This window comes from Diospyros lotus, chromosome 6 (assembly GCF_014633365.1).
Source record: "Diospyros lotus cultivar Yz01 chromosome 6, ASM1463336v1, whole genome shotgun sequence".
Classification (NCBI taxonomy): Eukaryota; Viridiplantae; Streptophyta; class Magnoliopsida; order Ericales; family Ebenaceae; genus Diospyros; species Diospyros lotus.
In genome coordinates this window covers 26,366,986-26,390,528 of record NC_068343.1, presented here as the reverse complement: position 1 = coordinate 26,390,528, position 23,543 = coordinate 26,366,986, and the positions used below count along the sequence as shown (strand labels likewise).

General features: G+C 35.1%; 2 protein-coding genes across 2 annotated transcripts; both read left to right on the top strand.

The window, feature by feature from the left end:
- Positions 1-3,947: 3,947 nt before the first annotated feature.
- Positions 3,948-6,543, top strand: LOC127804428 (uncharacterized). Its single transcript, XM_052341289.1, has 3 exons — positions 3,948-4,229; positions 4,991-5,107; positions 6,470-6,543. Exons 1-3 carry the CDS (start codon positions 4,061-4,063, stop codon positions 6,541-6,543), a joined length of 360 nt encoding a protein of 119 aa, XP_052197249.1. The 5' UTR covers positions 3,948-4,060.
- Positions 6,544-16,404: 9,861 nt separating this feature from the next.
- LOC127804427 (uncharacterized) lies at positions 16,405-19,902 on the top strand. The gene is made up of 5 exons (XM_052341288.1): positions 16,405-17,077; positions 17,654-17,719; positions 18,442-18,605; positions 19,274-19,443; positions 19,575-19,902. The coding sequence occupies exons 1-5, from the start codon at positions 16,405-16,407 to the stop codon at positions 19,900-19,902; spliced, it is 1,401 nt and encodes a 466-aa protein (XP_052197248.1).
- Positions 19,903-23,543: the final 3,641 nt, after the last annotated feature.

The following is a 23,543-nucleotide window of genomic DNA, read 5'->3' as shown; positions in this document are numbered from 1 at the left end:
ATTATAACTTCAAAAGCTCTTAATTGATTAAGTTTTCATATTAAAAATGTTTACAAGTAGAGAATCAATTTGTGTAGCTGAATATATGCAAGATATCATTTGAATATTCTCCCATAATGAAGATATAATTATGACTTCAAAAGTCCTTAATTGATCAAGTTTCCATACTAAAAATGTTGACAAGTAGAGAATCAATTTGTGTAGATATATGCAAGATATCCTTAGAATATTCTCCCATAATGATGATAAATTTAGCCATAATGAGTAAGATACTTGATTCCATGATTTATGTCTCCATATCCTTTTAATGAGAGAGAATCAGCAATAAATGAAAGTAATATCTATCAAGGTTTAACTTTCAAACATTAATTTTCTCCATTAATGTTGAACAATAAAGCTAAATCTTTAACTTTTCCATTTGAATGCAATTCAAAATATTCTTCCATATTTAACTGAGTAAAGGAGCTTCTAGGAACCTTTAAATTTACTCCATGATTCTCTTACCATATCTAGACCAACGAGATGATGTAGCCTTGATGAGTGTGCTCCATGTGATTGCCATGTCATCAAAATACCACATTAACAATGCCATGTCACCAAGTTACATATATGGTAACTCTATATAGTGGACTACTCCAATCTTCTCAAAAACTTCCATATATATCTTCTAGACTTTCCATTCCAAGAAGAACTTTCCATACATTGTTCAAATACTTAAATTTATAGTAAGCTCTCTAAAAACTTGTTTCCATATATAATGAAATCTCTATATAAATATAAGAAGTTCCATATATAACCTGTATCATGAAATCACTAGAGAATAGCTTTGTAAGCCTTATGAAGGCTTCATGCTTTGTTAGTACATAAAATATTAATGTACATTCACATTCACACATGCCAATCATCAATCATCAAAATCTACACTCAACAATAACATGCCCGAGAAAATTAGAGGTGTTACACGGCGACTGTGTAGGCAAACGATGTAGGTAACGATGATGGCTGTGCCAAACACTACGATGGCTAACAAGGAAGAGAGAAAGTCCAGAAGAGAGAGGGGCGATGACGGAGAAGATGGCGGGGGCAGTTGTGGTGTTTGGCCAAGGCTTGGGAGAGAGAGAGAGAAGAGATATGTGAGATTGGAGGGTTGGGGGGTAGGGGAGAGGCTGTGTACGTTTTTCGTGTTTTTGTGTTTTGAGTGTGTTTTCACTGAAAACACCCAAAACAACATTTTGGGTTTCCTTTGGAGTGTGTTTTTGTTGTTTTGGGTTTCCTTTACAAATTTTTTCCTTATTTTCGAAAATGCGTTTTTGAAAATAACAAAAAGAATATATTTTTAGTGTTTTGAAAAACTAAAAACTAAAAACGGGTTGAAAACAGTAAAGAGAACATGCCCTTATATTTTTATAATGTACTCAAAATACAATGTTGTATTTTTAAATTTATCAAAATTAAAATGCAACACATAATTGAAATTGTTATTTCATGGATATAACAATAAATTTATTTGACTGAGAATATCATCGTCAAGTCGCCTGAGCCTACAAAAAAGAAACAAACAAAGTGCATGGGAAGATCCTCGCACAAACACTCTGATAGTTAAGTCAAACACGAAAAATAATGAAGACTGTATTAAAATCAATATTAGAGACATGTATATATTTGAGAATGAGTGTCTACCAATTTATAAAGAGATATGGAGTAATCCAAATTAATTCAAAATTAGGATTATTGTAACTAACGCTTATCTTGACTTTTCCTAATCTGATTGGAATCAGAATTGTTATAGATGACATGTATCTTTTATAGATGATGTTTATCTTGTCTTTTATAGATGAAATTTCTTATGGATGATTGTTTATCCCAATATTCAAAAAATCTTTTGGAATTAAAATTCTTTATGAATAATTAATTATCTTCCTAGGAAAATTTTCAAGTGTCAAAGTTATCTAATTTGCACGTTGCATGGGACCCCGCGCATGAAAATTTATACCTTTTGCCCCCAAAGAATTATTTTGGGCTTTCAGGCTTTTTTGTCTTACACAACAAAAACAAAATGCCAAAAGTGAGAGTAAATATTGAAACGATTAAAAAGTTACTATAAAATTGATAACATGTTAAAAATGTCTGCATTATTTTGATTATCTATGTTAAAGTTCTACAAAATCTTATATTATATAATATTATTAAAAATATATAAAGCTTTATTGGGCTTGATACATTTTTTGCTTTCTCAACAATTAAAAAATATGATATTTAATCTTTAATATGTAGAATGATAAGATTATGTATCTCAACTATTAGAAATTATTATTTTAAGTCGTCACTATGACGAAATATTAGTGCATATATGAATGCATTTATATATAGGTTAATGTTTTGTCATGATAAAGACGTAAAGTAATAATTTTTAATAGTTGAGATGTAGAAATTTTAGTTTTTATACATCAGAGATTAATCGTTACATTCTTTAATTATTAAGGGTCACTGCATGTATTAAGCCAAATTTATTTCAAATGTATAATTACAAAATATTTTTTGGATAAATAACACTACAAGAAATTCGGGATTTAGTGATGGATTTTCAGCGACGGATATTTCCTTCGCTATTTTGCGACGGAACAGCGACGGAATCGTGATGGATTGGAATTTTTTTTTTTTTTTGAGAATTAGCAACCGATTTTAGCGACGAAAAAAATAATCTGTTGCTAAAAATAGCAACGGAAATAATTTTCCGTCGTTAAATTTTAATAATAATAAAAAAAATAAAAATTAAATTTTTCTATAGTGACGAAATATATTTCTGCCGCTATTTTTAGTGATGGAAATAAATTTTGTCACAACATTTTAAAATAAAAAATTAATTTTAATATTAGTTTAAATAATTAAAATAAAATTTTAAATTTAAATTTTTTATTATTATAATTTAGCCACGGAAATGTCTTTCCGTCGCTAATTTTAGCGACGGAAATATTTCTGTCGCTAAATTTAAAATAAAAAAGTTTAAATTTAAAATTAAATCCTGAATTTCTTGTAGTGTAAACCATTCATATAATCTATTATAATGGTTTTAAGTTTATTATGTGATGGATAAATAAAATATAAAACACACAGGAAGCTTCGCCAATTCGAAATGAAATGGGAAGCAAGCTTTTGATTGTATGATCATTCCTATATAAGGAATATGAGACATTGTCGACTAAAGAAGAGTACCAAATGCAAAAACTAAAGCAAAAGTACTAATATTTTCAAAGATTTTTGTGTAAAAGTTATAAATTGGAAGGAAGACTTTATGGCCATTTATATATTGTGTCGGATTTCTCAATTCAAGGGATCTCACTAATCCAGGCAACAAGGAAAGCGGGACTCAAAAGACTAGTAGTATAGTCAAATAATTGTTAATTGAAAAAGAGATAAGTGTGCTCATTTATGTATTGTATGATATTCCTCAACTAAAACGACATGAGACAAATGCATGCAAGGTTTCTCTTGCTAATGAACCACCAGGATTCAAAAGGAAGGATAAACATACATTCGAGGCACAAATCCATGCAATAGAAACAGTAACATCCATAAAATTACAAGATTCAAACAATTGTTGATTGAAATATATATATAAAAGAAGTTGTAGGGATGGTAAAGGAGAAAGCAGATGTACTGTCCGTCTCCTTATGTGCCAAGGAAGCATAACAAAAGCAAAAGACAAAGAGGAATCACGAAGCTGAGAGATAACTGCAAAACATGCCTTTGTGTCTTTGTGCTTTCTTAATTAACAATGCTGCTAAAGTTATCTGTCACCTTTGCTTGCGTGTGCAGATGGGAATATATATCAATATGTATGAAAATGCTTTCCACTTGTTAATTACCTTTTTCACTAGTATATATATTTCAAATTTTGAGTCCATTATGGCCGTAAATCTTCCCTCAAGAGGCATTCGCTCATCGCCTGCACGCAACTTAACACTCCACGCTCAGTTAACGCACTTTCTTCTTCATTTAAAGTTTTTCTAGTCTACAGGAAACTTGACAACGTTTCTTGTGTGTATAACCTGCAGAAGAAATGGCCGGGTCTGATGATGACAAACACCGACGCTTGCACAGACAAAACAAAGGACTTTTTGCCTTCTTAAATCTTGACGAAGGTGACGATGCTCTAACTGATGCCGATGCTGATGAGGCACCACCAAGACCAGACCCAGAAACTTCGAGGAAGTCTAGACGAGGCCAAGGTGACAATGCTCTCACTTGATTTGTTTAATAATTTATTTGTAACGATATTGTAACATTTGTGGATTCCCCGTGCACCCCTACTCCGAAAACAATCTTTAATATCCAATTTGTAGAAAAGAAAATCAATTAGGAAGAGACCGTGAAAATTCACGTTCAATGTCAAGTAGCTGGAACCTTTCTTAACGAGCATACAATTGAAATTGAATTGGGCCAAGGCAGCAATGCAAGGCCAGGTCGACACACGAGGACCCCACTGGCATGCTATTGCTGTGGGCCATCTCTCTCGAAAAATTAATTTAATTTCATGTGAGCGGATGGCCCACGCCAAAAGGCCGAAAGAGTGAGTAATTTGTCAATGCCGATGATTATAATAAATATATAATTTTTAAAATATCTTATCAATCAATACGAGTGTTTAGATGGTAAAAACAAATGTATTAAATGCATCTTGCAAAACTCCTTTGCATATTACTAATTTTAATAGTGTTCCTATGAGTAATTTTAGAAGTTGGAAAACAAGAGTTTGCAGGACGAATTGTAGTAAGGGTACAAAAAGCGAGAGTTATCACATTTAGATAATTGCTAACTAGAGAAGAAAGAATAATATACATAATCCTCTTATATTAAAAAATAAAAATAATACCAAAAAAGCAGTTGATCACAATAATTCTAGTGCATTGTCATTATCATTATAATTGTGTATATCCATATAAAAAGTCTACATAAATATAATATAATGTTTTTGATGGTATTGTATTAGAAAGAAAAATGGATGATTCTGATCAGCCACCGACTGTTCGTGATGAAGTGAGGCTGGACATTGATGCAACACCACCAAGCGAGGATGCTACACAATTGGGCCAACAAGTACTTGATGGTAAGAGTTAAATATTATAATAAGCACTTAAAAAGAAAAGGAATGAGAGTGTTTAATCGGTATTGGAACGAAATTAACATTGACAAAAAATTTAGACCAATGATCGAATTGAAGAAGGGCAAAACCAGACTGGTTCAATTCGATTTGGTCCTGTCTGATTCAATTAACACTAGAAGTGTATGTATTTACATACACTGCTGGCGCAATCCTATTTTGGTTGCTTGTCAATTTTTGGGTGTCATCTATATATATAGGCACTGAGAAACAAAAAAAAAAAGAAACAAAATCTTTTAAGCCTTTTCCCAGAGACAAAGCCTCCCCCAATAACCAAAGAGGCCCGAAATAGATTTGGAGCAAAGACGCCCAAGATTAGATGCCACCAATTGAAAACTTCACACCATAAGCTCTAGCTTAGTTAGCAAAAAAAATAAATAAATAATAAGGGCCGTTCTTTTTACTATTTTTAGGTTATTTTTAATTTTTAATTTTTTTTAAAACAATGAAAACACGTTTTAAACAATGAAAACAATGAAAATGCATTTTCAAAAATAAGAAAAAAATTTATAAAGAAAACTCAAAATGGTTATTTTTAGTCAAAACAACCAAAACACAGAAGAGAGGGGACAATTTATTTCTTTATTCATATTTTATTTTTGTAACGGAGAAAAAATGTTACAAGATTTACTAACTTTAAAATGTATATATTTTTTAATAATATATTAACATTAAATAGTTTTAATTTACAGAATAATCAAATTTATTGAATAAAATGTCATTAAAATTTTATTTTCAAAATTTCAAATAGAACGCGTTTTTTAGTTTTTTGTTTTGAGAAATAGTTTTTCAAAATAAGAAACAAAATTCACTTTCAATTTTTTAAAAGTAAATTATCAAAATAAAAAATTAAAAATATATTCAAAACTCAAAATAAAAAATTGAAATTCAAAGAAAATGCAGCCTAAATAATTTACAAAGTCTTCCTCCAACCCATGAAATGGACAAATAGTGTTATCCACTCCAAGAATCCCTTTTGTAGCCAAATTAACCTTAGTATTAAATCTATCAAACAAAGTCCACCACTATCAACTATTTAATTCATGTTGTGCTTTCGCTAAATTGAGACTGTTTTCATAGAAGTTCTGTAGAATTGGTATTTGAAGTTTGGAAGGACAAAGTTTGCTATAAGTAGACTAACAGGAGCAGGCTCCAATGTTGTTTCATGCAAAATCTGAAAGCATTCACTGAGAACTTCTTCTTTCTTTATTTATTTTTAATTAAAAGTCTTCCTTTTTCAATATTCATTGAGTATACACTCAACAAAATACTTTGACATGTTTTATGTATTTATTTACAATATTGCAGAAGGAAAATACCGACCAAGACAAAATCCAAAAAGGGGATTATTTAAAGAGGAAGGTGACAAAGCTCTAATCTAATTTCACTGATACAAGCAACATTTGTTATCAGTATACATTAGAATGCTTAACATTTCTTTCTCTCTCTCTCTCTCTCTCTCTCTACATTTTAGCAGTGCAATAAATAAGATAATTATAAGAATTTAATTAAATTTTATTATAATATTAATTTTATTCGAAAAGAATGTTTATTAAATGTATTAATATCTCATTATAACAACCTACTTCAACCATGCTTAACCTAATAAAAACTTGCCTAAGATCAAAGTTGATTTTTTTTTATTAAGGTTACAATAAATTCAATAAGAAGTAAGTATTTTGACAAATATATATTAAGGAGATTTCTATAATTATTCTTAAATACTTTCTACACTTGTTTAAGGTTTTTTCACGTTTCTTTTTATGTTTTATCCCTTCTATTTCCTCCATGATTCCCTTGATAAGGGGAAGCACAAGAGGACACATTAAGTGGCGAAATAATTTTCACAACAGCATAACAATTTACAAACATAAATATCAACAAATAGTTCTTGTTAAGAATGATATAACTCGTTAATTCCTATACATTAAGAGAAAATAATTAAATAGCTCATAATTGTAGTGATCCTAGAACTGGATTATTTTGTATAGTTTTGATATAAAAAATATATAAAAATATCATTTTTCATTGATAAAATTTGGTGCATCTAAGAAAACAAAAAATACTTTTAATTATAGTGATGAAGTCATCAACTGACAACTAAACAAAGCCAGTTTTATTGTTTTCTTTTTTCTTGGAACTAGTGTTTATATATTATTTGATTTCCTTTCTTTATACAGTAAAACTTTATTGCTTATTATTTCAAGTCCATTCCCTCGTATTTCAAACCCCCCCCCCCCCCCCCCCCCCCGGGGAATTTGTAGTGATATGTTCTTTGTGAGTGTACAAGAAACTTAAACATGTTTAGTTTATTATATTAGGATTGACTGCTGCTGGAGTGAAACAAAGCAAGCATACAACACGCAAACCAAAACCTATTGGTAAGTAATTACAAGAAGCGTGCTTTAGCAACTATAATGTTTTAGCTTTAATTTTTTTCAAGTAAAAGAAAAAAAAATGGGTTAATAGGACACAGTACACTATCTTTTAATTAAATAAAGTTAAGAGTACACAAGCTATTTGAAAAAGAAAAGAAAAAAGGGAAAAACTTGAAAAGAGTTATTCAAGATAGCATCGTTGACTCCTTTGCCCTTAAATTCATGAGCACTCAAAAAATAAATCAAGAGACACCTAACTAAAGCTTGGGATATGATCACTCGAGTTCGTAGAGGTTTGCACATATGTGTGTTATCTAATGTTATGAACTAAGAAGTAAAACATGTGAACAACGGTATCATTGTAGTAGTTTATTGGTAGATATATAGTGACGCAGCGTATAACGCGAGTGTGAAGAAAACACACCAAAATAAACCCTTAAAAGAGCAAACTTCAATGGCCGAAGCTTGGCTTTCAAGAAGACAGAAAAACAAGACTATTTTGCTAAGAAAACCCAAATAAGTTGCTGAAATTTGATTAAGAAAAACTTCATTACAAACTCTAGATCCTAGGCATATTTATAATATTTGGCTAATCCAAGTCCATCTAATATTTAGAAAACAAAATCCAACTAGAATTCTAATAGAAATAAATCATAATCCAACATGAAGTAGAATCCTAAATCAAGTAGAAACATGAAATTAAATCCTAAATCAAGTAGAATTCTAAAAACTTAAGAAGTATTAAAATAACATAAAGTAAAATCCTAAACTAAGTAGAATTCTAAAACTTAAAAAGTATTAAAATATTGTTCCGGCGTGGTCGGGTCAGCTTTGGGCCGAGTCTTGATTGGTGACCGCATCATATAGTTGCACTCGTATTAAGTTTTCATGCATGTTTGAGTCTCGTGAGCCTTAAACACACCTTTTAAGTTCATGTGTTCCCTCGCTATTACAAGATTTGTTTAAAGAGTAATGGGGTTCCTAGCATTATTATTGAAATCTAGCAAGGATACCATCCTTACAGGTACAATTAGACCCAATTAATAATTTCTATTGGTTGCCAAAATCCTGTTACGCTAATCTTATGGTTTGACCAAGGGTTGAGTCTAATCTCAACTATACATGATGATCCCTTGGTACAGGACATACCTTTTTACTAAGGATGAAAAAGAAAAATATGTTCACTACTAAAAAGCATAGCAACACTTAATAAAAAAAAATTGGGGGTAAGCAATGAAATTTATATAGTTCTCATGATATGTTTGGAAATAAAATTTTCTTGACCAAAAATTATCAAAAGAAAACAAAATTATTACTTATGTGTATGAATCTATACATGAATCTACACCCAATTGTAGTATTGCTTGCAATTTTAATGGATGGGGTCAATGTTCATGGCTTGGATGAACCTTGACAAATCGATTAGCCAGGGGTACAAGTCTTCAAAGTTTTCTTGGAATTAAAAGTATTAGAAAGGTGATCATTCATAATCTTTATTGACAACTTACATCTATAAGTCAACTTTGATACCCTTAGGGGGGTTGTTCAAAAAGTATAGGAATGATTATGAATTTTTTTCTTCCCAATACAAAGATAGGTTGCTTTTTCCCTAAATTTTGCATTCATTGTAATAAAGAGAGTGAAAGCAATCAAGGTACATAAGGTGAATCCTATTATAGTTTCTCACAAGTCGCACAATAGTAGATTGGATGTTAAATACAAGGTGGTATTGATTGGGAATGACACAAGGTTGTTTGTAATGGTGACAAAAGGTAATGAAGCTAAGATGGTTCAAAATCAACATGTAAACATTGGAAGAATTAGGGATAAGAGTTTAAATTTGGTGTTTACAATGCTAGAGGATGAAAAATGATAAGTTGATTCATGTGTAGTGGTATTTGTTAAGAGTGTTGAAGTGTTTCTAAGCTTATGAGAGGATTTCTATTGAGGATGAGTATTGTTGTAATACTTGGGAAATTCTTGAGGTTATAAATAGGATTCTACGAAGGGTATAAGTGAAATTTTTGGAAAAACGAGATTATACGATACACTATCACAGTTTTAAGTGACCGAATTGACCTTAGAGAAAGCCTCAGACCCTAGATGTTTGAGGAAAATGGAATAGTATCGGTGAGCGATTCAAGACATGATTTTAGATGTCAAAAGAAATCGGATCGGGAACAATTTTCGGTACAGTTGTGGATCAAACTAGAAAACCAAATCGATGTAAGAAACTTCCAAAAAGTCAACGGAGTGTTTTGAGGACCAATATTTTATATGTAGAACAACCCTTGAGTGATTTTGGGTTGAAACAAAGGGATTTGTGGTCAAATCAATCAACCGAACTTAAGTGTAATTTGCTAATTTTGCCAGAAAGAGGTCAAAAGGATAGTTTTTTAAAAATTTTGAGGGTGAAATAAAGAGTACAAAATTTGTGGGCCTTAGTAGTGTTGTTAGAAAGATCAGGGGTCTCGAGGAAAGGGGCAAATCAAGATTGAAAGAAACAAAAGGGGCCAAAGTGTAATAAGCTAAAAATTAGGTGTGAACACAACAAGAAATAGGCCACCGCACTGCCATCGCATGTGGAGCCATTTTCTGGCGATGGGACGATCGAGGGAGGGCTAGGGAAGGTGGTATACAGTGCTAGGAAGCTTAGGGGCCAAGCCTTAGCCATTGATTGACTGAGATGTGGCCGATTTTTTGCAATAAAAAGAGGCCGAGGGTTTCGAGATTTGGCACAAAAATTGGTTGAGTTTAAGGGTTAATCAAGGGAAACTAATAGAGGGCTTTTGCTCTTTAGTGTGTGGGCATCGTTTCTGGAGCATTTGGGAGTGTTTGGTATACCTTTGAAGCGATTTTTAGCATCGCCAGAAAGCACAAGGCGAACCTCCAAGGCCGACCTGCAATTGCCCATTTGGGGCATTTTTCGGTGAGTTTTCGGGGAGTAAGGGGTTCCATTGTGATCGATTGAGAAAGGGTTTCAAGAAGGTGTGCTTAGTTCGGTCATCGGAGGAGTCCCCGGCGGCTGGAAGCGAGGAAAAAGAGCAGTTTGTGGGCTATATGCTCCACTTTTCTCGCGCAGACACGCGCTGGGCGTGTGGGACTAGGGTATTTCCTGAAATGAATTTGTATATTTTTCTTAAATTATTTTAGGAATTATCATGTTGAAAAATTTTAAAAAATGTTTGAGAAGATAATTATTTTGGAATTTTCAAGGTGAAAACTAGGAGAAAAATAGAGAAAATTATGAAAAATTAAGAAAAAATAGATTTCGATGCTCCTTTAAATAAATATGATGTCTAGGGAGTATCGTGGCTTGAGGTTGAGTATAAGTATGGGTGTTTAAGATGTGACACACTAATCAAGGCAGTGTACGAGTATTGAGGCATTCTGAATACGTTCAAAGTTTATTGTTCACCCCAAAACTTACTTTATTGTGAGTGTTTCTACTTTAAATTTGGTATTTGTTCTATCTAAATGTGTTGTGATATCATGCAAAATGGTTTTGTTGCATGCAAACGGTAACCGGTGACGGTTGGTTTCATTAGGGAGGTTCGTCTCTAAATGTTTTGTACTTGTACATTGTATTTTATAAAATGTTGTTTATTTGATGCATTGAGTTGTGATATGTGGCATTGTTATGCATTTTGTGTTGTTTATATGGAAAGTCACCCTAGAATGTTGTCTGGATAGTGTAGCCATAATTCCCCAATGGTATTGCTAGAATAATGTATAGGGGTATCTTGTATTACTGTGCATGTCGGGATAGCCGCCTAAGTTTCCGTGCTAGGCCGTATGGCCAAGGAAGTTGCACTAGGACGAATGGTAGTCCATATGGGATTTGAGTTGTGATTGGGTAATGGTTCTTAAATGCTTTTGAGTGGGAACATAATCCCTAACGTAATTGTGGTGAGTCGGGTTCCTACAGTGATGTGACCCTCCTGGGCCAGGAGTCGTAACGATTGTTCCCAAGATGTTGGGGAGATGCGTTGAGCTTGTCCCTCTTAAGCTAAGGCCATGTTGTGTCAATGTGTCGGTGAGGTGACATAGCCTTTAGAGAGATTATTTTTTCCTTGTGGTAGAACTAAGCTGTGAGGGATTATCTTGGGCCAAGGTTTGTCGAGTTGTACTGGTTTGTTCATGTCTTGCATATATTCATGAAAACATGTTTTTAAACTCTCACTTAGATGATTTATCATCTAATATGGACTATGTCTCTGGAATATTCAAACGTTCTAGGTGAAGGCAATGGTGCGAAAGGAAAAGGATTACCGAGGAGTGACGGCGATTAGTAGATAGTTTATAGTATGTCATTTTCAATTATGTTGTTTTGTCGTTTTCAATTATGTTGTTTATTTTGATGACGTCATGTAAAACGTTGGTTCGACTTTATGTTATAAATAAAGTGGTTTCGGTTATGTTCTATTGAGGTTTCGATCTAGCTTCCTCATTTGGGGTGATTTACCCGTCTTAGTTTATTAATGATTCTAAGTTGATGTACTGAGAAGGTGTAACGGGATATTCCGGGAACGATTTATGTGTTGAGTTTCTGTTGGAAAAAAATATATCCTTGAAATCTTACGTTATCTAACACCTTAAGAGAGTGGGGTGTTACAATTGTTTTACTACATAAAAGATGTGGGTTGGAACCTTGTAATTATGCAATTAAAGGATGAAAAAGAAATGGATAAGATGATTAAGCATTGTTCTTGATGGTTAGATCATTGGTTGAATGTGGTAAAGCATTCGGTGCAATTTTTTGAAAGGTTGGTTTGGATTAGAAGTGAGGGGGTCCTTTTGAATTCATGGAATGATATATTTTTTAATTTGATAGGAAGTTTTTGGGAAGGGTATTAGTCTTGATGGTGACAAAGTTTCAAAGATGATTTTGGTAGAGTATTAATCTCAAAATTGCTAAGGAATTTATTGGAAGTGATATTGGCCTTTGTATAGACAAATCAAAATTTCATATTATGGTTATAGAGAATCTTGAGTTTGCAATCTTTCTTTCAAAAGATAGGTCTACTGTAAGCTTTTGGAACAGCTTGAGCACTCAATCTAGTTCGTCTCCATTAAAGGAGAGTGCAATGATTTTTGTAAAAAAGAAAAAAGGCTATTTGATAAATGACTTTTCTAAAGGAGATGAAGAGGTGTCTAAGGATAATGCCAATGTATTGATGGTTTCAAAGATAAATGAAGTCTAGGATGAGGATAAGTTGTTGGATTTTGAAAGAGAGAGGGTAGATAAGTCCTTTGTCTAGGTTCAAAACAATATAAGTGGAGTTGTGAGTTGACTGTTAGAACACTGGGTCAAAACTAAGGTTACATTTCTAGTGGTCATGGGTGGATTATTCGACCACGAATTCCAAATGATTATCCATTGAGAGTAGTTAACCTTATGGCCTCTTTGGACTATTCAAGGTGTAATGCATTATTTCTAAATATTACAACGTTACTAAGTGCAAACTAAAAATCACATGCGGGTGTTAGGAAATCCTTATCAGTAGAAATAAAGGATCGAACCTGAAACTAAAAGTTAGGATTTCCACCACATTTCTTTGGTACAAGCTCAATGACAACACCCATCCACAGTTTAACCCCTTAAGTTTTAGTACTATAGTGGGTGTCCATAGTACAATGTTTAGGATACACATAAATACAACATTTCCTTAGAAAGATTAAGCTACACGTTAGCCACCTCTTTTCCTTGCCTTTACTTAATCCTAAGGTACCTAGCACGTTTGAATATGCCAATATGAGATATGATACATCTCAGTGAGTGATTTAGAATAAAAGTTCGTGTGTGTATATGTAGTATGCCATATGTCATGAAACCCTTCCTCGTGGTAGTGAGGCAGTGGTGTTGCAATCATCATGTCCAAACACCCTGCCTCTCCACGGGCTACATGCATGATCCTCTCGATCGCAAATGATAAACCCGATGTTAACTTACCACAAAATGTTGTGATGCATGATAACAACAAACGAGATGCGTGGATAATAAAAGATACATGATATGCAAATATGCAAGCCACAAGCCACACAAATGAAGTACAAATGTCTGAGATGGTCAACACATGCAAGAACCACTCATCTAACTGTTTTAGCTTCAGGAGTACTATTCACACTTGTCGGTTTTGGGTTTTCTGTAGTAAACACGAGTTTTCGTAAAACAAGTATCAAATATTTTTACATAACCTTGTTCTATTTATTTTATTGAAAAATTGTAGGGAAAAAGAACCTTTCACGAGCCCTCACGCGCCTCCGAAAGCTTCCCTTTGTGCCTGCATGCGTTGGCCGTGTTCTCCAACTTCGACACTCGCGATTCTGACTAACCTCTATTTTTTTGACTTTTTCTCTCTCGTTTGAACTTCGATTCACTCCCCGTTTATCCCTATGGTTTCCCCTCTCTTCCCTCTACTCGAATACAACCTTAGACCGACCCTTGATGGCCATTTTTTGGCAGCTTCAACCCAGTTTCCAGTGAAGCCCAAAAATCTAACGAAGCCTTGTTTCTCTCTCATTTCTTCACCAAATTCACTCATCTTTCTTGCAGGAACTTCCCGTCTTCCTTAAGAATCTATTCCTCACCTCTAATCTCCTCAAACCAACGTAACCTTGGGTCAAAATTCATTGATAAGCTTTAAGTGTTACCCAAGGCCTTTCATATAGTTTTTCGGCCAATCACCATCTTCCACCTGCCATGCCACCTATCCCCTTCATATGTGTGCCTCATGATTACCTCCAATCGCTGGTTTGACCAGTTCATTTCTCTGGCAAGTTTGTTACAAGTTTTAACAATTATACTTTGGCCAAAATTTTATACCTTTGCACTTTGACCCCTGTACTACTTAGGACTTTGGCTATTCATGTGGTTCTTTATTTTGATTCCAAATGCCCTTAAGAAGAGGCTTCTTGCGTTATTTATTGACCCCCTAAAAGATTTTCAATATTTTTGAGAAATTACACCTTTTCCCAAATATTTTGAAATTATATTTTTACCCCTAAATTTTCGTGATTCCTTGTATCCTACTTCCTCAAACGAATGAGTCTTATAAAAATCTCAGGTATTACACAAGGGTTTTGGTGGATAAAGAGATCTCAAGGGCTGATGCAAGTTGGGTGGATGGTGATTTTTGACTAATATTTGTTGAGGCGTAACATGTGGGGGCATTCTTCCGAATGATGGGAGGTGAAATAGACGTTAGGGGTGGCAAAATTGAGAATGAGGTTAATCTTATTCTAAAGGGTGATGGTATTATTTCAAAGAAATTGAAGCCAGAGCTACTTAGGAATTAGGAGAATATTTAATTTGGCCTAAATTTTTGTAACGACAACATTAAAGAGTGTGTTGGGACCGTAGTTTAAAGCGATAGAGAAGAATTTAACAGTTGGTAAGGAGGTCACAGGGGATTAGTAAGAGGTTTAAAGGCAGTTAGTTGCATTGGGCTGGGTATCATATTTTGTTATATTCTTTAATAAGACCATCTGCTTAGTTATCTCTTTTCAGAAGTTCATTTTTGGGATTGGGATGTGGGAGCAACATGTTCTCTAGTTTTTGGTTCTTTTCATACTGGCTATTGGAGGTTGGCTTTATGGGGTATCCTCATTAGGAGGTGGTTTCTTTGTGCGGATGTGCAATTTTGTTTGGCTGTGAAGTTTGTCCCTTTTTTTTATGGATTTTTTATATGGTAGCGAACTAGTGATTTTGTTTCTGGTTTTAAGGCTCGGAGTTTTCGGTTGATGGCAATTTTAAATGCTTGTTTTGATTAAATTGGGGTCATGTTTGGTTCGAATAGATTGTTGCTTGTTTTTTCAATTTTGTCATGGTTGTGTGATGTGGGCCTTTTGTTTATGCCATGATTGTACCCTTAATGGGTTTGGGTTCCTTTCTTTTGTTCCTTGGTTGTAGCTTGACCTTGTCTATATAATATTAGTTCTCACTTTTTATAATAATAATAAAAAAGGAGATAAAAGGCCAAGTTAGCCCTTTCGCCTTTGATTTTTTATTTATTTAAATTAACTCCTAAACTTTTCAAAATGGTTCACTTTGCCCCTGAAATGCTAAATTTTGGTTACTTTGGCCCTAGTCTGGGTTTCAAAGCTATCTGACAACCCCTTTGATGGACTTCCATCCATGACTTTTTGATTGTTTCATCCTTTACAATGGGTTTTTATTGGAAGATTTGGAATGTTATTATTAAAGCCAAGTTTATTGCCAGGAAAAGCTTGGATCCCATATTTCTTGTTGAGGTTATCTATCTTGTAATGCAAGTTGGATTTTGTGATCAAAAGTAATAGGTCTAATTTAGCCTCTTTATCTTTATCTTCCCTCTCCTCAGTTTAGCACTGTTATTTTTACATGTGGATCCCATGGGTTGTAGCTCCCTCGATCTTCTTTTTTTTGCAATGCCTTTATGGCTAAGCTACTTTGTTTAATATATATATTATTTAAAAAATTTGTTCTTTTTATACAAATCTTAATTCCAACCTAACTAAGACAAGGAAAAAAAAAAGGAACATCATCATCATGATTAAGGATAATAATAAAAACATACATGCAATTGAATTAATTAAGCCAAGATTCGTTTTTAGCAAAAGTGAAAAATGTATTAATTAATAGAAAGGGAGCCCACTAGCCAAGCAAAAACCCAACAGAAACCCAAACTGCTACGACACAAAACGATCCAAAAACCTATGCACTTGAGCCACAAAGGAAGCCTAGAATTAATTAATTAATTAATGGATTTTCATTTAATTTTCTATTCTCTATTTATTTTCCTAATACCTCTGCTTTTGAGTTTAGGATTTGATAGAAACTTCTACGAGGCGGTTTGACGTAGAAAGTTGCACGAGGTGAAAAGCATGTTGGATAGTAAAAAAGCATTGCTGGACAATAGATTTACGAAGTTCGAGGAAAATGCTGTCCAAGTGGCGGTGGCTGCTGGACAGGAAACGATTGTTTCAGAGTTGTTGGCACGAGAAGCAAATCCAGAATTTCTGAAAGAAAAAAACAATTACGGTGAAACGACGCTTACTCTCGCTGTTGCAAGAGGGAATATGCCTATTGTCGAGATGTTAATGAACAAATACGAGGATTTAGTGGAAGTAACGAATGCTCAAGGACAGTTACCTGTTGTTGTGGCTGCTCTCCACGACCACGAGGAAATAGTTCGTTATCTTTATGACTGCACTCTTGTTGAAAACTTATTTGAAGAACATAAAAAAGATCAAAGTTTGAGTACAGGCAAAAAAGTTAAAAAAGTTCTTCTAGATCTAAAGGAAGAGAGCAACCAGGCTAAAGAGAAACATCCAATTAATTATGATCAGTTGTATCAAGATAATTTCGAGGTCCTTGGAGTCTCCATCAACACTAAACTCCATGGTTATGAGCAAAACTACAACTTCAAGCTCGAGAGTAAAGATTTGAAACCAGTTTCAAGTATCCTTGATGATGATGAAGGAACTTCCAATGGGTATTTAAGCAAGCATAATGGGTTTATGCTTTTCAAAGCATGCATCACGGCTGGAATCTATGGTACACACCAAAATCCCATTTTTCTTTCTCATCTATTTTTTTTTTTTTTTCTATTTTTCTTATTTTTCAGTTGGAATCAAGCACCAAAACTCCACATAAAAAAGTCGACCCAAGGGAGGGCATGCATTGAGACGAGAAGCTCGGGTAAGGTTAACTCAAGAAATGACCCCAAGCCTTCAACACAATACCCACAAACCTATAAACTAGAGGATGACCTAATTGACGTGCAAAAGAAGACTAGTCATCCAAGGGATCAACTATGTCATTTCTAACTGAAAAGACATAAACCAATTCTAGCTTAGGCTAAAGCTCTAAAGAGCCAAACTATGGCATAGCTCGATACCAAAATCTAACAGCCTCCAACTCCGATCCCAATATATATACATACATGATTAGTTATTTTGTAATAGTAGCTATATAATTAAATCTTAGATTTTTGTTTGTGATGGGATACATGATTTAAATTAGCAAAGAATAATGCCAAACCTATATAACAAGATTTTCTTATTCTCCAACAAAATTCTACCCGATGTTATACATGCAAATAGTAATTCTTTTGCCTATCATATTACATAGATATTGCTTTGGAGGTTTTCAAGCTAGGTCCAGATCAATGCATTGAAGGAATGAAGAAGGAGAAAGGTACAACCCTATATCCACTAGCCCTTGCAGATTTAGCAAAAGAAAAAAGAAACCGATTCTTGGCTTGGGTATACGACAACATCTCCTCGGGTATACTCTTCTCTACAAATTTCGGAATTAAGTGAATGCTTTAACTAGTTATTATTGATTGAGGCTTCGCCTTCTGTGCTGCTGTGCAGGTCTTCCACCATGGGCCTCAGCCTGCTTAACTGCTAAGTATGGTAATTATACTATTCCAAATTTAATTCCTAGACTTCTCTCTACTTGCTAGGCAACAAGTTCAAACCTAGTTAATTCTTTACTTTTCGTGAGTTTTTCATACAATTAGTTAGTCTTGCAAATATTGATACTAAAATCATTATTGATCTCAAACCACTACAATTCACACTGAAATGGTAATTTAGAGTGAGTTTAAAAGACATTAATTAATACCAAAAGAACTCGTTTGTTTTGTTTAAATGATGACAGCCCCATTGGAGGACGAGGAGAAGTACATGGACAATCACCAACCAGCTCGTAAATTGTTACGTGAAATAAGTAAAGAATTATCGGGTTTAAATAAAGATAATGCTAAGACCATAGCAACAGTCCTGGGGAAGCCAAGAGAACGTGGATTTTGTTGAAGTAGTTATTCAAGATTTCCCTGATGCGCTGTGGTTTGAGATCGATGGATTAACATTTTTTGCTCATGCAATTTCAAAAGGCCTTGAGAAAATCTACAGGTTTGCAGGTAAAAAGGCCTGAAACAAGACTTTTAGCAAACGTACTTCCCGATCGCGATGGCAACACCCTCCTTCATCAAGCTGCAAAGTTATCACCATCCCCTCAACTTAGCCAATTTCTTGGTCCAACTCTACAGATGCAGAGAGAGCTACAACGATTTAAGGTACTTAATTTTAAATCAGCTCTTTGTAGCTTATTTTTTTCTCTTTTTTTTTATTATTTTTCCTTAGCAGGATAAACTGAGAAATTTTGAGCCCCCCCCCCCCCCCAAAAAAAAGGGTAATTCCATTTATGCATAATGTGACACTTACAAAATTATAAGTATTTTTTTAAAAGAATTAACAATAGTTCTTCATAAATTATCAATTAGTTTTCAAAAATTATCAACATTTTTGTTATGCTTAACAACATTTTTAATTTTTAAAAAATAGTTGATAATTTCATACGTGAAGAAATATTAGTAATTTCTAGAAGAAATATAATTTTATTAGTTTTAAACATGTCGTCAAAATATTGTATGAGAATAATTTTATAGAAAAATAAAACTCACAACGTAAAAAAGGGGAAAATTGATTCTTTTTGTTTTATTTCCTTTTATGGTAACAAATAGATAGATATATTCACATTTTTTTACCTATCTTATTATATTATTATTCTTGTAGGACAATATTGTTTCCTTTTTTTTTTTTTTGAACTTGTTTTCTTCTTCTTACTAAAACATGAATAAAAACAAAAATTGTGTTGAATAAAGAGAGAGATACATACACTTTGTTTTTACAAATTATTATTTGCATGAGCCAGAGAAAAAGTGAAATATTTGTTAATTTGCAGGAAGTGGAGAAGATGGCACCTAAGTGCAAAGGATTACTAAACTATAAGAACCAAACTCCAAAAGATTTATTTGATAAGCAACACAATGACCTTAAGAATCAAGGACGAGACTGGTTGAAGGAAATAGCAACATCTTGTTCATTAGTGGCAACCCTGATTGTGACTATAATGTTCGCTGCGGCATTCACAGCTCCAGGCGGCTATAAAGAGGATACCGGCATGCCTACATACTTGCGATCAAAATACTTTAGTGCTTACATAATTTCAGATGCATTCTCATTGTTCTTTTCCTGCACTTCAGCTATGATATTCTTGGGGATTCATACATCGCTTTTCAGAGAAGAAGATTTCCTAATCAAGTTGCCGCTGGCTTTGATGTTCGGCCGTTTCACTCTTTTCCTCTCCATTGCAACGATGTTGGTAGCTTTCGGTACTGCCCTAGTCATAATGTTACGCGAGCGCTTTGTGTGGATCTCTATACCACTGCTTATGCTAGGAAGTATTCCAGTCAGCATTTATGCAATACTGCATGTTCGGATCTTCTTTCACGTTCTCCGTTTGACCTTCCGAAGCCCAACACATTGAGAAACTATACATCAGAGTATGCTGAAGAAGAAAAAACAAAATGAATTTTCATTTTTATTTTTCTATATAAAATTGTCCTTCATTTTGCCATGTTAGTCTTATCTTATGCTTGCCCCCTTTTTATTGGTATTTTCCTTTTTGATGTACTTGCCTATAGAAACAATGATTTATTGTATTATGTCTTTCTATCCATATGTATGCATTTTTGCATACCCAACTCTTCAAATAATTTATCTAATAATATGTAATCTAATTTTTTTTTTATTTTTATATATGGTGAAAAGTTTTTAATAAGCTAGCAACCCAAGAATGATTAGAAGCACCAAAGAGGCAAAATTCCCAAACCATAAGACAAAGAAAATCTATTAGCACCAAGAAAAAGCGAAAAAACCTTACAAATAACACAAAAAACCTCTAGCATGTCTCCAACCATAATCAGCGAGCAACAACTAGTTGCAATGACCATCTTTGAGAAGTACTTCCCTGCACAAGACATTACCTAAGATGAGAAAAAACAATATAAATTCAACAAGCCCATATCAAATATATGCACAAAAAAAAACATATTTCTTGACATATACTAGCTAAAAAGAGGTTCCTAAATGAGTCCCAACCTAACCAAGTTACCCAACCCAAAAAAAAGAGAATCCAAAGAAACTTACACTCTTATCTAGATCTGGAAAAAGCAAAATAGATAGTAGCATGACATAGTAGTAAGGTTATACACACAAAAAACCCTAAAGCTTAACTTAGATATGTTAAATACATCTGTTGTGCCCCAATAATCGGAAGCAGAGGAAGTTGGAAGCTGCTGGGGAAGGGTCCTTCCGAAGGACCCTCTGGAAGGCCATCAGGGGTTCCTTCAGAAGGGTTTCTTCCGAAGCAACCCTTTAGAAAAGACACGTGTCTTGCTACTCAATTTCTATAAAAGCCTAGGTTCAACCCTTAGAAAGGGATCCAGACATCGATATTTTCACTTCTATTTACCTTCAGAAATTTAGTCTTCCTTTCTTTCCTTCGGGTTATTTTCCTTCTGTTATTGACTTAAACGTCGGAAGGTTTTTGCGGGAGGAAAAGCCTGCAAGCCTTCTAACCCTTCTTTGCCACCACAGTTCCTTCTGAAGCGTCATATATCTCTTTCGGAATGAGAGTTTACAGAGAAGATCAAGATCATTTGGAAGACCTTGTTAAGGCCAAGCTCTTGAGAAGATCCAAATTGTCTTTTTGGAAGTGCGTCACCCTTTCCTTCGGAAGGACCAAAGCCCTTTGGAAGGACCAAAGCCCTTCGGAAGACAAGACAAGTCGAGTGCATGGGGAATTCCTTGCTCATTCTTGCGGAAGCGCCACCACCAGCATATCACGCATTTCCTTCGGAAGCGTCTTTCGGAATGACCGTACCTCAAGCATCTCGTCCAGTCGACCATTGATCATCAGAAGCAAGCATCCCGAAGTCCATTTGAAAGCGTCCTTCAGAAGCATCCTTCAAAAGGAATCCCTACACTTGCCTTTGGTCCCTTGCAAGCGAGCCTTCAGAAGGGATCATTCAGAAGCCCACCTTAATCTTGAAGTCTTCGATAAAGTCTCAAGGCCAACGGCATCCATGGGCATCCCACTCATAAAAATTATAATTGTTGTATTTTGGCAACAACAATTTTGCATCGTCTGTGGGAAAAGGCAACAAAAAGCCCATTTCAACGCAAGATGCCAAGAAGGACAAAGTTAACTGGTTTGGAAAACCCACCTAACCCAACCCGAATAAGCAGTTGTACCAGAACAGGAGACCCCAGCCAGGTACACCCTGCGATACATGGACTTATGGAAGATCACATAGATAATAAGGTGCGCTTAGGAAACATTCCAACACTGGAAGGCCGTCAGACTACTGGATTGGGTGGTATGGAACATTCAGAACAAGGAGAGGTGCACGTCGTCGGGTTAGGGAGACAAGTGGCAAGGCAAGGTACGTAAACCCCACCCGCAATGCTAGCAAATCAAGAGCAACACTCCCTGAGACAGTCCTCAATTCCAAGGAGAAACCTTGCGGCGACTTTAATACCTTCAGAGCTTTCCAGGATAGCCCCACCCACGGTCCTACTATCAAATTATGAACAGCTACAAAAGACTTTTAAAGAGCTGAAGAACCAGAATAATGAGCTCAGAACAAACAAAGAAAGCATGAGAAAACTGCAGGGGATTATTGCTCTTTTGAATGAATTGATGTCAGACATCCACATTCCCCACGTGGGACAAACAGCTACTAGGGGAGAACATTAGAGATCCCAAGACAACCCTCCGAGGGTTCCATATCGAGGGATAAGGATCGGGACTCCCAGGTTTAATGATCGAGTCCCGTCAACGGAGAACCCCGGGCGAGATTATGATAGGAGGCCAGGGAAAGCCCTCATGTATGAAGAGATGACAGAGAGCACCCACTCAAGAGCTTTTTGCATCCTGTCTCCCTATAAGAATGAAACGAAGAAAGAAACGCTTAAGGTGTCTGACGTCAAACACCTCATAGAGGAAGTGCTGGAGTAGAAGCAAATTATGGCGACGCCAATGGAAACACCCATGAAAGGATTTTCACTATTCGAAGAGCTCCAAAGACAGCCAGTGCAATCAGGGTTCAAGCTGCCATAACTCTTAGTGTACTAGGAGAAGGAAGACCCCGAGAGACACATGTAACATTTCATCGCAATGGCTGTGTTACATGGGTGGAACGAGGTCACCAGGTGCAAGGCTTTCCCTCTCTCATTGGCAGGACAGGCTCAACAGTGGTTCACTGAGTTACCCTCAAGACATATCCGGTCATTCGAATAGCTAAAGAAAGAATTTTTGGAGGCATTCTCTGCCTACGTCTGGAAGAAAAAGAGTGTCATGTATTTGAGAAACTTGCAACAAAGGCTAAACGAATCCCTAAAGCAATACATCGAGAGGTTTAGGGTTGCGACGCAAGAAGTAAGGGACCTCTCGGTCGGTTTGGCAGCATCCGCCTTGCTTAATGGAATCGTCTACGCCCCGCTCAGAAGATCCCTAGCCTTTTCTGAGCCAGACTCAATAGCCAAATTGTTTGCCCAAGCTGAACAGCTCATCGTCCAAATGGAAATTTGGAAGCATGATAAGGTAAAAGAAGAGGAAGGTCAAACGACTTTGGGTCAGACAGATCAATGAAGGTACAAAGAAGAGAAGAGCCCCCGAAGATGCAATTTCGTAACTTCACTCCCCTTACTGAGCCAAGAGCAATTGTCCTTTCCTCCATTGCACATACCGAACTCATTAATTTTCCTCCACGTTCCAACCAGCCGATGGGCAGGAACATGGATTCTTTATGCAAATTTCACGAATCCCCAAGGCATACTACAAAACAGTGTCGAGAACTACGAAACCAGATTGAGCAGCTAATCAGAGATGAGAAGCTCCATCGATTCATACTGGATAAGCCAAAAAACCAAGTAGGCCGGGGAGAGGAGCTTAGGAGAGATAACTAGAGAAGGTCTCCTCGTCTAAGGAATGATACCCTAAACAGAAGAGAAAACCAACTGCCTCGGCAGAAAGAATGAGAGAGAAACAATCAGAGGAGGGAAGAAGCAAGGCCAAGTGCAGAAAAAGATGGTAATGAACCTATTATGGAGAGGATATTCATTAGAGTAATGAATATGTTGGCATATGTGTATTTCTAAACGGTTTT

Coding starts and splice junctions, on each gene's coding strand:
- LOC127804428 (XM_052341289.1), top strand. CDS start 4,061: ATGGCCGGGTCTGATGATGACAAACACCGACGCTTGCACAGACAAAAC. Junction 4,230..4,990: donor GAAGTCTAGACGAGGCCAAG/GTGACAATGCTC, acceptor GTATTGTATTAG/AAAGAAAAATGGATGATTCT. Junction 5,108..6,469: donor GGGCCAACAAGTACTTGATG/GTAAGAGTTAAA, acceptor ACAATATTGCAG/AAGGAAAATACCGACCAAGA.
- LOC127804427 (XM_052341288.1), top strand. CDS start 16,405: ATGTTGGATAGTAAAAAAGCATTGCTGGACAATAGATTTACGAAGTTC. Junction 17,078..17,653: donor CATCACGGCTGGAATCTATG/GTACACACCAAA, acceptor CATATTACATAG/ATATTGCTTTGGAGGTTTTC. Junction 18,606..19,273: donor GAGAGCTACAACGATTTAAG/GTACTTAATTTT, acceptor GTTAATTTGCAG/GAAGTGGAGAAGATGGCACC.